The 12,974-nt window shown below is 39.8% G+C and overlaps 1 protein-coding gene across 6 annotated transcripts in view; it reads right to left on the bottom strand.

Moving 5' to 3' along the window:
- The window catches only part of ZMYND11 (zinc finger MYND-type containing 11), a 105,555-nt gene that overhangs the window by 7,871 nt on the left and 84,710 nt on the right, over nt 1-12,974 (bottom strand). For all 6 annotated transcript variants that reach the window (XM_054634661.2, XM_054634669.2, XM_054634679.2 and 3 more), the window contains 9 exons: nt 11,258-11,335; nt 10,817-10,909; nt 9,272-9,359; nt 8,105-8,160; nt 7,243-7,320; nt 6,572-6,690; nt 4,523-4,730; nt 2,590-2,658; nt 485-757 (listed from right to left, as the gene is read on the bottom strand). In XM_054634661.2, the coding sequence (XP_054490636.1) occupies nt 485-757; nt 2,590-2,658; nt 4,523-4,730; nt 6,572-6,690; nt 7,243-7,320; nt 8,105-8,160; nt 9,272-9,359; nt 10,817-10,909; nt 11,258-11,335 (1,062 nt within the window). The remainder of the gene's footprint in view (nt 1-484; nt 758-2,589; nt 2,659-4,522; nt 4,731-6,571; nt 6,691-7,242; nt 7,321-8,104; nt 8,161-9,271; nt 9,360-10,816; nt 10,910-11,257; nt 11,336-12,974) is intronic.

Genomic DNA, 12,974 nt, shown 5'->3' with positions numbered 1-12,974 from the left:
TCCCTGCTCTCTCTAGGCAAAGGTGACCAGGTCAAGCTTAGACATTGAATTTTAAACAGGTTATTATTAGATAAGAAAACTCAAACAAATTTCAGTGACCCAATTTGATCTTTAGGTCAGAAGACGGGCAAAAGAAGAATTATTTACGATTAGCAGTTAAACAATGACATTGTTTAGAATCACACTTAACAATGGAGAGAAAGGCTTTGGCATGAATGAACAATTAGTTTCAGTTTTGGATCACAAACTGATTTCACTGGACAAGAATCAAAAAAGTCAAGAGTTTTCTCTTTAAAGTAGGTTTGTTGGTATAGAAATGGTCTAAAAAAGCAATAATGGAGACTATTTTTATGTGGTCTCATTGGAAAACGTTTTTTATTCATTTTGGTAAGAGGGGTTGTTAACAAAAATAGAAAAAAATGTGAAGAAATCCCCAAAATCTCCTCTCCTCAACCCAGGGTAGGTGGTGTTCAACAAGTGTTACCTTTTCCACTGCCTCTCGCACGACTCTCTCAGTTTCTCTTTTGTGATCAGCTTTCATCCTGTCCTTGAAATCATTAAAGATTTTGGTGTATTTGTCATGGCACATGTTCTGACACACTCCATCATTACTGGTCTGGGTGCTCCGATGCATCACTTTTGGAGAAGAGGCACTTAACTTCTTGGTCTGAGTTGAGACTGAAACTTTTTCAATGGGCTGAGGCATTGTGGGAATTTCCTGGCTTGAACTTACTGCTTCAGTTTCAGGTTCTGGCTCCTGCAGAGAAAGAACAAACTTGTAAATCAGATATCAAAATAGAACAAGTCAACCTGTTCGCTTTTCAGGTCCCCCTGAAGAAAAAATGTTATGTGAGTAAAATCAGTGTAATTAATGTGAAAGGTGTCTGCTGAAGACCTGTAGTGCTAAAGGGATGTGGGATCCCGTGGAAAACCAGCTTGAGAGTGGGCAGGCTCTTGGGTCAGGCTTTTCTGACTTCAGCCAGCCTCACCTCCCCAAAAGTATGAAAAACCTCTGGGGCTGTGCTGACTCCTTGGGATTACTAGAGGTTTGCTAGAGATATTTCTCCCCCACAACTTCTGCCTAAAGAGACTGTAGTTGCATGGCCAAGGCTCCTGGATTGTTTTGGCAAACTCTGGGCTTACTCTGACCCAACAGGCTGCCCTGGAGTCTGGAGATATTCCACTGACTCCACAGAAGTGCTGCAAAGATTGATCAGTACTTCAAAGGTCCTTTGAAGATGAAAGGCTAATGAGAGTCTACGTCTTGCTTCCAATAATATGGAACTCGACTTGATGACCACAGAGGCTCTGTATAATTACACAATTACCAAGAAAGAAGTCCCTGTTACTGTAGTGTACTGTGCTGAATTCAGCTGGCTGTATTATTACAATGTAACACCAATGGCTCCTGCTCTTTAGAACAGACTGACGTTATACTCCTAGAAATGTTTATTTCTATTTGAAGTGTCTGAAGACATCAACAATTTTTTTAAATTAAAGTTACATCTTTTAATGCTCATTTAGCAATGTAGAGACAAAGCTTTGCTCAGGACTGGACTTTGTGCCTGTCTGTGTGATGAAGCATTGCTCACACCATTCAAAAGGCTGACTGTGTATTCCCTTTTGCAATCAATTACTCTCTGAGAGGTCATTTTGACTGACTTCTGGATCACTGATCAGAGCTAAGAAGGCAAATGTTAAGACATAAATATATGAAGCAAATTACAGCATTTGCTTGACAGAAAACACAGTAAGAATGGTGAGACATCCTCCTGTAATCTCCCTATCTTGCACTCAAACCAAGTTTGTGCCCCACGGAGCAGAGAGCGTGTCACTGTCCCCATCCATGAGGCTGCCTCCTGCAGGATCAGGTACCATGGGGAGGCAGCTGCCCGGGAATGAGGAGTGGCCGTGTCCCTGTTCCAGCCACCGCAGAGAGCTCTGCTCTACAGAGAGCTCTGCTCTACAGAGAGCTCTGCTGCTCCAGCCACTCCGTAGCTCTGCTGCCACAGTACCCGCAGCCTCCTCTGCACGGGCATCCCGAGTCCTCTGGCAGAAAACACACACATACGTGCAAATGTTTCTCAGCGTTCCTCTCAGCTGGAAGGAGGCCAGGAAAGATTCCTTGGCGGCTCGGGAAGAGATTTACGGCTCTCTCTGTAAGTGCCCCCTCGTGTACACGAGCAATAGCGCAGCCCTTGGCTCCCTGATCCAGCAAGCGGGATACACAGGGAAGCCCTGCAGACAAAGTGGGTAAGGTAGTTCATAAACTTAATAGTCTCGATTGAACTTCCTAATTTTTGCTGTTTATGGGCTTTCTGATATCCTGAATTTGTTATTAAAAAAGTAATGTTGTAAGCTGGCTTGCTTTATTCATGATACAGGATATTCCAATGATGACACACATTGCTTGCATTGGGAGGCACAATTACACTGGTTAGCAGGGAGTACCAAGCTGTGGGGCTGGAACTTCCAAGGCTAATACTGTAACATCACTAAAAGGTGACTGAAATTGAAGGAGTGCCTATTAAAATTTCAGACTTTTTGTACTTGGCTATCTCTACAAACACAGTAATTGAGGTTACTCACTTCTTTCTTGAGTTCCATACTCTGGTTACGTCGTCCTTTCTTTGCTCGTGGTTCCTGAGTAACCTTCAGCTGTGAACATTAGGAAAAGCATGTTGAACCAACCCCAATACTAGTTCATTTAAGTGACTTTCATTGTAACATGACTGATGTGCCTTTTATTTGTGATTATTTGCAGTTATTTAGGGTATCAAATAGAAATGCTAATGAAATGTTCTTAAATGAGAAGTACACACAATAAACTTTCTACATTATCACTGATGACTATGACTGCATGAAGGAATAAAATTAAAGAACAAGTTCTACCATTCAACATGCACTTGCTAAAATACTCTTAATAATTCCTTTCTTCATTGCACACACAAGTTCAAACACTTGTTTTCTGAGATATTCTGATATCAGTGACCCATACTTAGAAATCAGATCTTGTTGGATGCCAGAAAACAGCAGTGATTATAAAGACAATATAAGTATATAAATATGGTAAGATCACCCAGACTGGATTATTAACGGAGGAGTGTGAAACTTTATGCTTTAGAATAAAAGTCAGCTTGCAGCAGAAACAAGGATGAGATCTAAGTGGATGGTAATTATCTCACAGTGCTTGTGGAGAAGTTCTTATGCCTGCTTTTGAAAGATGGCTAACACTAGCTAGTCTTAGTAACAGGATATTGCAGACTACAGCAGAACAGTGAGTTTGATGGCTACTCCTGTGTTCCTGTATCTGAGAAACCAGTAAAACAGGTATAAGCATTAGCCAAGTCAAGGATGAATAGTTGGCATTGAAGAGAAAATATGTAAATGGACACTTCAGACCCTGTGACTGACACTTCTGAAAAAAAGGGAAAATACCAGTTCTTTTATTTGTGACCATTTTCCTGTTTTATCACAGGCTGTTGTATGACTGCGCACACGACTTTAAATAAAGGGACTAGAAAGGGGTAGCTAAGCAAACTAGGCTAAAAAATCCTAAACCCACTTTGATAAGGAACAACCTCCCACCACAACATAGAGCTTTATAAACTTTTAAGTTTTTAGTTCCAGACTGGGTGATAGACCTGTTTGACAAAAGGACAAAGGAAGAGGGTAAAAATATACTGATTTTTTTAAAATACAGACTTAGAGCAAGGATAGGGGTTTTAAATGAGGAAAGGTGTTGCCAGGGAAAGGGCTGCCAAAGGGCTGCTACAGAGAACCATCCTGCAAACTATGAAAATCTCACTGCCAAGTCACTAGTAGTGAATATATAACACCCTCTTGAACAATGAATGATTAGTAAAGATCAGCTATGATATGGGAATTTCCATGTGGAAATACAAAGCTTTGGATCTTGGCCATTTGTGCTCTTTGTTAAAACAATGTGATTTTTCTTGTTTTGCAGAATTATTTTTAATGACTTTAATCAGTTGCTGGTCACCTGGTCCTCAAGTGTAATGTTTGCACCTAACTTCAGTTGGACTGCTGAAAATGTCATGGCTGGTGTTAGTTGTGGATCTGAAGGCAGAACAGAGCTCAAAGTGAACATACTCCAGCTGTGAAAAGGGTGAGCAGCCACAGGGCTGTCCCTTGACAGGGCTCCAAGAAGGCAGTGTTGCAGTCCATCTGATATCTGTGACATTTGACTCGAGCATTCCTGTGTAACTTTAGAAATCTTGATCTGTCTCATCAAGGTGCTGTACGTGACAAACACTTTGAAACTTCACAAAGGTCACCCAAGAAACTGAGGAAAGAGGAAAATCTAAATTCTTACTATTACTGATAGCAAGATAGGGATATAAGGGGGAACAAGTGATAGGGAGGATAAGTCTTTGAACCCTCTTGTCCTCACAAACCTGCAGACAGAGCACAGCTAATTAACAGCACATTAATCAAAACCACATTGACTTTGTACTCTTTAATGAATTGCCCCAATTGCTAATATTGTAGCAGCACTCACTTGCTCATTGCTAGTGGAAGAGATGCTGGACTCTGCCTCCTCTTCCCCTTTGTCCTCATTCTTTGATTTCCAGAATCTGCCCTCCCGGAGGAAGCGCTGGTGCAGCTCCAGCTCATCACAGGCCTTCTTCCAGCCCATGCTGCGCTTCACGTGCAGCCGGTGGATGTTCACTGTGATGTCTTGAATGTTTTCAGAGGGGATCCAGGCCCTTTTGAATACACAGAACAGACAGTTCAGAAACATGAAATACAGGTGAAGGATCTCAACCTGAGAAAGGGACTTCAAAAGCAGTTTTTCACAATGGCCGATCACTGACAATTCCTTTTTGATTTTTTTTTAACTCAACACATTTGAAAAAATGGACTGCATGCTGTTAGACATTTTTGTTATTATAAATACTTGTGAGCTGTTGGTGCTATGGCTTAAAGTCTCTCTCATTTTTGATGAGCCACAAACCTTCCCCATCACCATCTCTTATCTGTTCTCTTGCTAAATGCCCTGACTCAGACACAGAAACAATTTTTTTACTGGAGGTCCATATGCTAATCCAATTTAGCTCTTCACCTCTTTCCTAAAACTGTCAGGGAATGTACTAACTCCTCACCTTGAATATAAACATTTTGTGTCCTGGGCCCCTGTCTATCAGGACTGAACTTCCATGGGGACTGTCATGCTTATTTGGACTGAATTCATGCCAGTGACATGGTTCCAAAGTTACTTTGTCCACTTAAATGTGTTCAGAGAATCCTCAGAGAGCTAGACAGGCAGGTCTTGACATTCTGAGAGGTTACACCAAGCACCAGGCAACACTGGACATTGGATATAGAGTCACTGCCATGCACATCTACCTAACAGATTAAATACTCAACAAATGACATGTTTGTGAAAAGATTCTTGATTCTTGCAATATAAATTTAATGTGAGTAAACACAAAGAAACAATGCCAATTTACACCAACCAGGAGTTGTGCATTTTGTCCAAGCCCAGCACAGTAACTAAGCAATTGCACTGCAGTTAAACATCCTTTGCCTTTTGTACCAGCACATATTTAAGAAGTTGCAAGCACCTCATTCCACTGGTGCCAGGTTCCTTTATTAAGTAATTTTAAACTGTGTGAACTTAAAGCCAAAGATAACTAATGAAATAAACTGTATTCATTAACAGATTCAAGGTAAAAGCATTCTGTGACTGAGACACCAGTAAAGATCCTTTACTTACTTTATAACTATTAGAAAGTCTTGGTAGCTCATATACAAGGTGAAAAGGTGTTATATACTGTGCAAGTTACATGAAAGCAATTTGAATAAACAGTTACTAAAACACTGTTACTGAATTGTCTAGGTCCTTTTGGGATGCACCAAAATATATCATCTCCCAACAGCCATGAATTACTTTAGAAATGTCTCTTCTCCTCACATTATAGGCATAGAAATAAAACAGTAAAATAATCCAAACCAGTACATCCACTGTCACACTGCTACCAACTTCCCAAATGCTGAAAAACCAGCTGGAGAGAGAACCAAAAGCTGATCTCTAAGAGACAAGTTTCCAGTGTAAAGAGGGATTCTCTGAAATTGAAAACTGGCTCCCAGCAGGAGGCCTGTCAATGTTCTAGCAGTGAGACACAAACATTTGTGATATATATCATGGTACCAAACCACAAAATTGTAGTGCCTCAGCTCAAATGAGAAATTGCCTGAAGTCAATACTGCTGGTAGAAGGAGTACATTTCTGTCCCATTTTCACCTTGGTCTGGATTAGGACACTGCTACACATTTGAAGAAACAGCTTAAGTTCACTTACTGTCTTTAATTAAAAAGGCATTAAGGAACATCCTTCTGGCAACTGTGGACAGAGAACCTCTGAGCCACTGAATTTGGACACTTCAGATGTGTTAGACTGAAATTCAGATTTTCTAAAGCAATTATGGCAAAGTGTTCAGTATTTCTAATGCTGGCAACAAGCTGAGCCAGGATTTACAACATGACAGATGAGATAAATTCTTTTAATATTGTTTGCAAAAAGCAGCACATGGAATTAATAAATTACCTTTGGTGGTGATGGCCAAAAAAGCGAACATCAACTTGATTGTCCTCTTTCTGCATGACTTTGGCTGGCCAAAACCCAAAGCCTTTCATTTTGGCCCAAACCAACTCATGATTAGGTATCTAGAAAAAGAAGTTGGATTTATTAGTGGATATGAAATATATTGCTATCTCCCACAAATATTCTGCTGTAACACTATGCAAGTACCTTAAGAGTTTGGTTACTGTTTGTGCCTAGTGCTATTTTCACTTTTATCTTCTTACATTTCCTTGTTAGATAGATTGCTTGGATCAACTTAAAAAACCCCCTAAAACTGCAAAGTCTGAAAAGGGTATAACTGTCTATTGAAAACAGAGATCCTAAGCAGCCTAAAAATTAACTTGTCTTTCTGGCTTCATTCAGGAGCAGAAGGAGCAGAGTTTTAGTTCTGTAAGCTCCTTATTTTCTTGTGAAACTGTTGTAACTGGCTGATACCCAAGGTTTATAACCTATATTGTTACAGCTTTGAACTTCAATCAACACTTCACTTGTGTAAAATATCCAGGCTTACAGAGTCTTAACCATGCTTTTGAAACAAGCCCTGTGAAATGGAATATTCAATGCATTAATGACACCAAAACTGCAGGCTTTCATACAGAAAAGCAAACAAATAAAAATCTGTGTCAGCAACATACACAAGGATAGCAGAACCAATTGTCAGGTCGTGCATTTGACAAATAGAAACAGTTCTTGCAAAGCTGCAGTTCATCCAGCTGAAAAACAACAACAACAAAAAAGGTAAATAAGCAAAAAAAATCCTATTTATGTGATTTCAGTACCATCCCTCTCCCTTAAGTAGTAAAATTTTTCAGCCCTGCTTGCTAATTTGGTGGAGTTACTTCTGTCCATGCAAACTAAAGGTGTGAAACTGAGGTGGGCTGTGAGAGGCTGAAAGACAACCTGAAGAAACATAATTCATGTTTCAGAAAAGCCAGGCAGAGGGAGAAGACTAACTGACATATTAATGATCTATTATAGATGAAATGCAAAGAATAGTTCTTAAAATTCATCAAATATTTAAAGTACATTGTGAAAGAAGTAATTCAACTGTACAAAAGGAGAAAGTGTGCCAGCTCCTCAGTTGTATTTTTTGGTCTCCCCTGAATATGGAGAATGATGACAATTTTTTTTAATGACAATTAGAGAATTTAGTAGGAATGTCACATCAGATTCAATTTATATTTGTAAGTACAATTATTTCTAGTCCAAATCTGTATTGCTTGATTATGTTCAAAATTAAAATTTGAATACCAGTGCTTTTAAAATTATCATCTAGTTGCAAAAAAAACCCTCAAAAAACCAACAAAACCCCAACAACAAAACCCAACCAACAATAAAAACCTAAAGAAAATGTAAAAGGAATTCTGAATCAGCTCCTAGACTATCTGAAGGAAATTTATAGTTCAATTTCACATGCTTTTTATTTTGTAATATGAAGAATAATTTCTTAGGTTTTTAAATGAATATGAAGTATCTTGGTTACTTGGTAGTACTTACTTCATGGCAGGTGTCTTTGTAAAGCATCCTTGCTATATCAGCTTGTTCACTGTCCGCTGGAAATGAAAAAGAGATGGTATAAACAATCCCAGTATGATCACAGTGCTCACAAAGATTTGCAGCTGTGACATTCATGCTATAATTGTCACACTTAAGAAGAAAAAATATAATTTGATCACTTGGACAGCCCTTCCATTTAAAATTTTCTAACAATCAGTTCAATATTTGTTTTCTCTGTCATATTTATATGCCACAATACTACTTTTACACTGAACAATGCAAGTACACATCTGAGGAGGAGCAGCAGCAGGGAGACACAGTTGATCTTAATATGGGTTCAGTTCCTTTTTCTGCTTGTGTCCTAATGGCACACTCTAGTTGTCCTAAAACATCTCCTCTCTGCTCTGTGCCCTGAGTGATGCTTCACAGACTGTTTATCCCTGAGTCTCCCTTTACCCCCCTGTATTCCTCTCTTGCCATATTCACATCTCTCCCCACCAGCCCCAGTGTGAATCTGCTGGGGCTGCATTCAGACTGGTGCCACCCTCCTGCCAGTGCCCCTGATGGGGGCCATGTCTGCAGGGGACAACCACATCCTTCCTGAGATGGTTGTGCTGGAAAACAGGACCTGGCTACAGCTTCTGGACATGGTGCTGGTGTTTTTTGACTTCCAATCAGTCACTCATTACCTTCCCAGTGCCTGGCAGCTTCTCTCATGGCTGTACCTCCACACTGCACCAGCAGCACACTCCTGGTGTGGATTTAGCTACACTTTCTGGCATAATATGGCAGATATTGCCCAAAAGTAAAAGAAATATGCCCATAGTACATATTTCTGCTGACACAATACAGAAAACCCTACCCTACCCTAGGAAAACTTACATATATTGGCAAAAATCTGCAGTATAGACTGACCTAGGACTTTGCTGAAGAAGAAGTAGGATGGAAAAAGTGTAATTCACACTAAGAGGTTTATCCAGGGAGGATGAAAATAGTTTTTGTAGTAGGTGGCCAGAAAAGACCCTGAAAAGTCATCATGCACTTTGAATTTTAAGGGCTTTCAAATTACCTCATTCACACTTAAGACTACTTAATACCAAATTCATCCTGGACTTGTGAGTTTCCTGCAAATAAAGACAAATCAAAGCAGTAAATGTAGTATTTTACCTCCATAGAAAATCACTGTGTTGTGTAGAAGCAGTTGAGCATCTGCTTTGAACTCCTCATAACTCCTGTACTTTCCTTCATTTACTTTCTACACAAAAGAAAACACAAGGCTGTGAGAAAACTCTTCAAAGTGCTCTACCTGCTTTATGCAGAGAAGCTTTCACAGGAGTCTGCATTATGCAACACAGATCAGACACTGCTTTTCCTGCATACAAAAGGAATACTTACAACTCTTTGACATGGTTTGTTAGTACCTGAGCTTTGGCTGCCCTTTATGCAATGCCCAGAAGTAAAATAGATCCTTTAGTACTTGACCAAATTTAAAAAAGATTTTCCTGGTTGTAAGAAGATGAAGCTGCAGTAACTGCAGCATAAGGTGTGGTCCAGAACATTTGTTCAAACTGAAAAATGTTCCCTGAGGTGAACATTTTGTACCTTAAAATATCAGCTAGCTTCAAATCAACGTTGACTGCCTTTCAGGACTGAGCTTCCAGGATCTTCACTTGATAGTCTGTGTTATCTGATGAAAGCTGATTGTCCCAGTCTTCCAAACTCATAAAAAATGCCTACATGGAGCCATGCAATTCATTTTCTTAGTATGGCTTTGTCCAATGGGGAATGCAGTGTTTTCAGTTGGGCTCTCTCAAGAACATCTATGACAATTCCAATTATCAAACAAAACAACATCAGCTTGTAGAATGCTATCAGAGCCAAAAGACCTTCTATGGAAGCAGGAGAAGTTGACAGAGTGAAAGGAAGGCCTGGCCTATTTTCAGGCTCAACCAGTGTTGCCAGCACTTCTAGAAAGCAGCAGTGCTGGTCTCCAAAACTGTCAGTGAAGCTATTGTTTATTTGTGCATTTTAATAATAAAACAAAGGCTCTTCACATCTGTGCTTGCAAAGGGCAAGATATACCACAGCACTGCCTACAATCCAGTTGCAGGAATGAGTAAAGATGAATATGCTGTTTATTATGATCATGTGCAGTTGATTTGTATGAGTCATGATCAGACCTTTGGCTCAGAAAAAAGGGGCAATATATTTATTAGTACTTTATTTTTGGAACAATTAATGCAAAACAGATGTTTTGGGTGAGTCTGGTTTTTCATGATCAACAAAGTGATTGGTTCTTTATGAATCATTCAGATGTTTATAAAGCTGACACCCACACAAGGGCATAGTGACTGAAATCAGAATATTGTCAAAAACATTGGGCCAAAGAAGCACACACAGGCACTTGAGTCTATACTCATTGATTAAGCTAAACAGTAATTTCTCTGAAGATTTTAGCTACCTGCAGATGCTAGTGTAACCTTAGTACAAAAGGAACTGAGGATACTCTTTCTCTGAAAACCACTGAAAATGGTTTTACTCAATTACCTATTTATGAGGAAAAGTTTGACATGTTAAACTTCCGTACCTATTGCTGGATACAATACTGAAATACTGATCACAAAGAGAATTAAACAGGATTAGGGCTTCTTAAACTTTCACTATTAAAAGACACCCAAACCAGTGTGGAAGTTAGGAAGTAAGTCAGTCTACCTCTTGGATAGTAGGAACATCAACAGCTGAGTGCACCAGCCTTCGATACATTGGGTGTTTGTTGTCCTTCCCTTTCTTGTTTAGATCTATAGCCTGAAAGGACCATGAGACAGCATTTGTTATTGCATTGAGAATCTGCTTAAAACACATAAAAGAGGATTAGAAAATGCAATAGTTTGGAATATTTCAGGTGGGGACTACACAAGGGCAAATGGGGGATCCACAACCCATGAGATTGGGTTTGTCTCACATCTGAAAAGTTCCATGTCAGAGGAGCCACAGGCCCTGGTGAGACTGATCCAAACCTCAGGGCCTGGTAAGTGTAGGTGAAAACACACACAGTGCTTGTGACAGGAGAAATAAAAACCACCCTCCTGTAGCCCCCACAATGATCCTGTGCAGTGCAGCAGGGACTGAGCAAAGCCCCCAGCTCAGACTCACCCGCTCCTTCATCCGGGACACGATGAACCGCAGGTATGTGCTCATCTCTTGCTTACTTGTGTTTTTCTTCTTGATACTCTGCCAAAGAAAAACAGCATCATATCAGTATTTTAAACTGGACTTCAAAGTCCAGCCAATAAACATTTCCTCAGCATTAACACTTGATTTGAAAAGGTAACTTTGACACTATTTCTTAGGAAAAATCTTTTCTGAGAAATTAGTAACACTAACACACTACTACCACCATATCTGTTACTTTGAATTATGTCTGGGCTGAGAACTTCAGCTACAGAAAAATTGCAGGTTTTATTTCCACTTGTATTCATAATAGTTTGTCAGAACCTCTCATAAAAAAGTGTCTAATTAGAATAAAGCAATGAAGAAAGTAATTTTAGGGAGCAGCTGAAAATTTATTTAATGGTCTTTTTATTAGCAAGGCATTAATAATTTTAGCAAAATAAGAAATAATTTAAAAAATAATATCCTGTACCATCTACAAATTATGTGCTGATTAAGCAAAATGACACCATCTGGGAGGAAGACAAATTGGCTCTAGCCAGTAGGAACTCAGAGCACTTTTTACTGCTCAAGAAACAGCAGTCTGGGAGTTTTGTGGTTCTTCCTTTACAAAATTTAATCCAGATTCTGGAACACAGATCACTACTTTTTAGCAGTTCAGGGTCCAGAGCTTACCCTTCTCATTTTAGACTATTATAGAGACTTACCCCACCCTTCAAAGTATAACCAGGCTAGTGGGAACCCTGCATACCAAAAATGTGCTGCCAGAGAGAAGGTGTCTCTGCAAATGCCTAAGTGCTCTTACAAAGCAGCCAATCCTTTCCAATCCCTGTGCACGGCTCTGCAGAGCTACAGCAGCTGCCTGCAAAGTGCTACCTCCTCCTGCTTTTACCTACAGTAGCTCTCCCAAACAAAAGCACAGTGAAACAACAGCATGGGTTGTTTCTATTATCCTATTATCTATTATCCTGAAGTGTTTCTAACTGCTCACGTCTCCTGCAAGGCATTCACTCCTCCTCACACCTTGTGCATTGACTGCCAGGCTGAGCTCTCCCCTTCTCATGCCTCATTTCACCACTTGTGTGCAAACTGTGTGGACCAAATTGGCTCAGTTACACCTGCATCTTCAAAATCTGATGGCCTTCAGCAAGATCCACATAATTGTGCAGATGAAAAAATGAATCCATGTTCTAATATGTAAATAAAGGAGGCTTAAAAATTATCTGTCACTAGAAGTGTGCTATTTTTCATTGAATTACTTCTATATGACTCTGGATATAGGGCTCACAGACATTGAGTACAGAGCACCTGTTTTACAAATTTACTTGGCAAGAATAAAATTACACACTAGCATAAAAAAAGCTGATAGGATTTGATTGTGTCTCCCCTGTTTATATTCCTCCTGCAAGACACTGAGGACACTGAAAACCACAGGCTGCTCCCCTGTGCTACAGCAAACTTGCAACCTATACATCTCAGGATTGTACTTACTACCTTTCTTGAAACAAAACTGTACACAGCACTACCTGCAAAGCTGCTCATTTGATTGCTTAACAGCAATTAGAATCATTACAAACTGTGCTGAAATACCAGCTCAGTCACCAGCCTACTCAGACACTGCATGGTGCATAACAACACTACAGCTTCCTCCTGACTGGGAAAAACTCTCCTGTGGGAAGGGCCAGCCCCAGGTATTTCT

Source organism: Agelaius phoeniceus, chromosome 1 (assembly GCF_051311805.1).
Source record: "Agelaius phoeniceus isolate bAgePho1 chromosome 1, bAgePho1.hap1, whole genome shotgun sequence".
Taxonomy (NCBI): domain Eukaryota; kingdom Metazoa; phylum Chordata; class Aves; order Passeriformes; family Icteridae; genus Agelaius; species Agelaius phoeniceus.
This window is presented reverse-complemented; position numbering and strand designations above follow the sequence as displayed.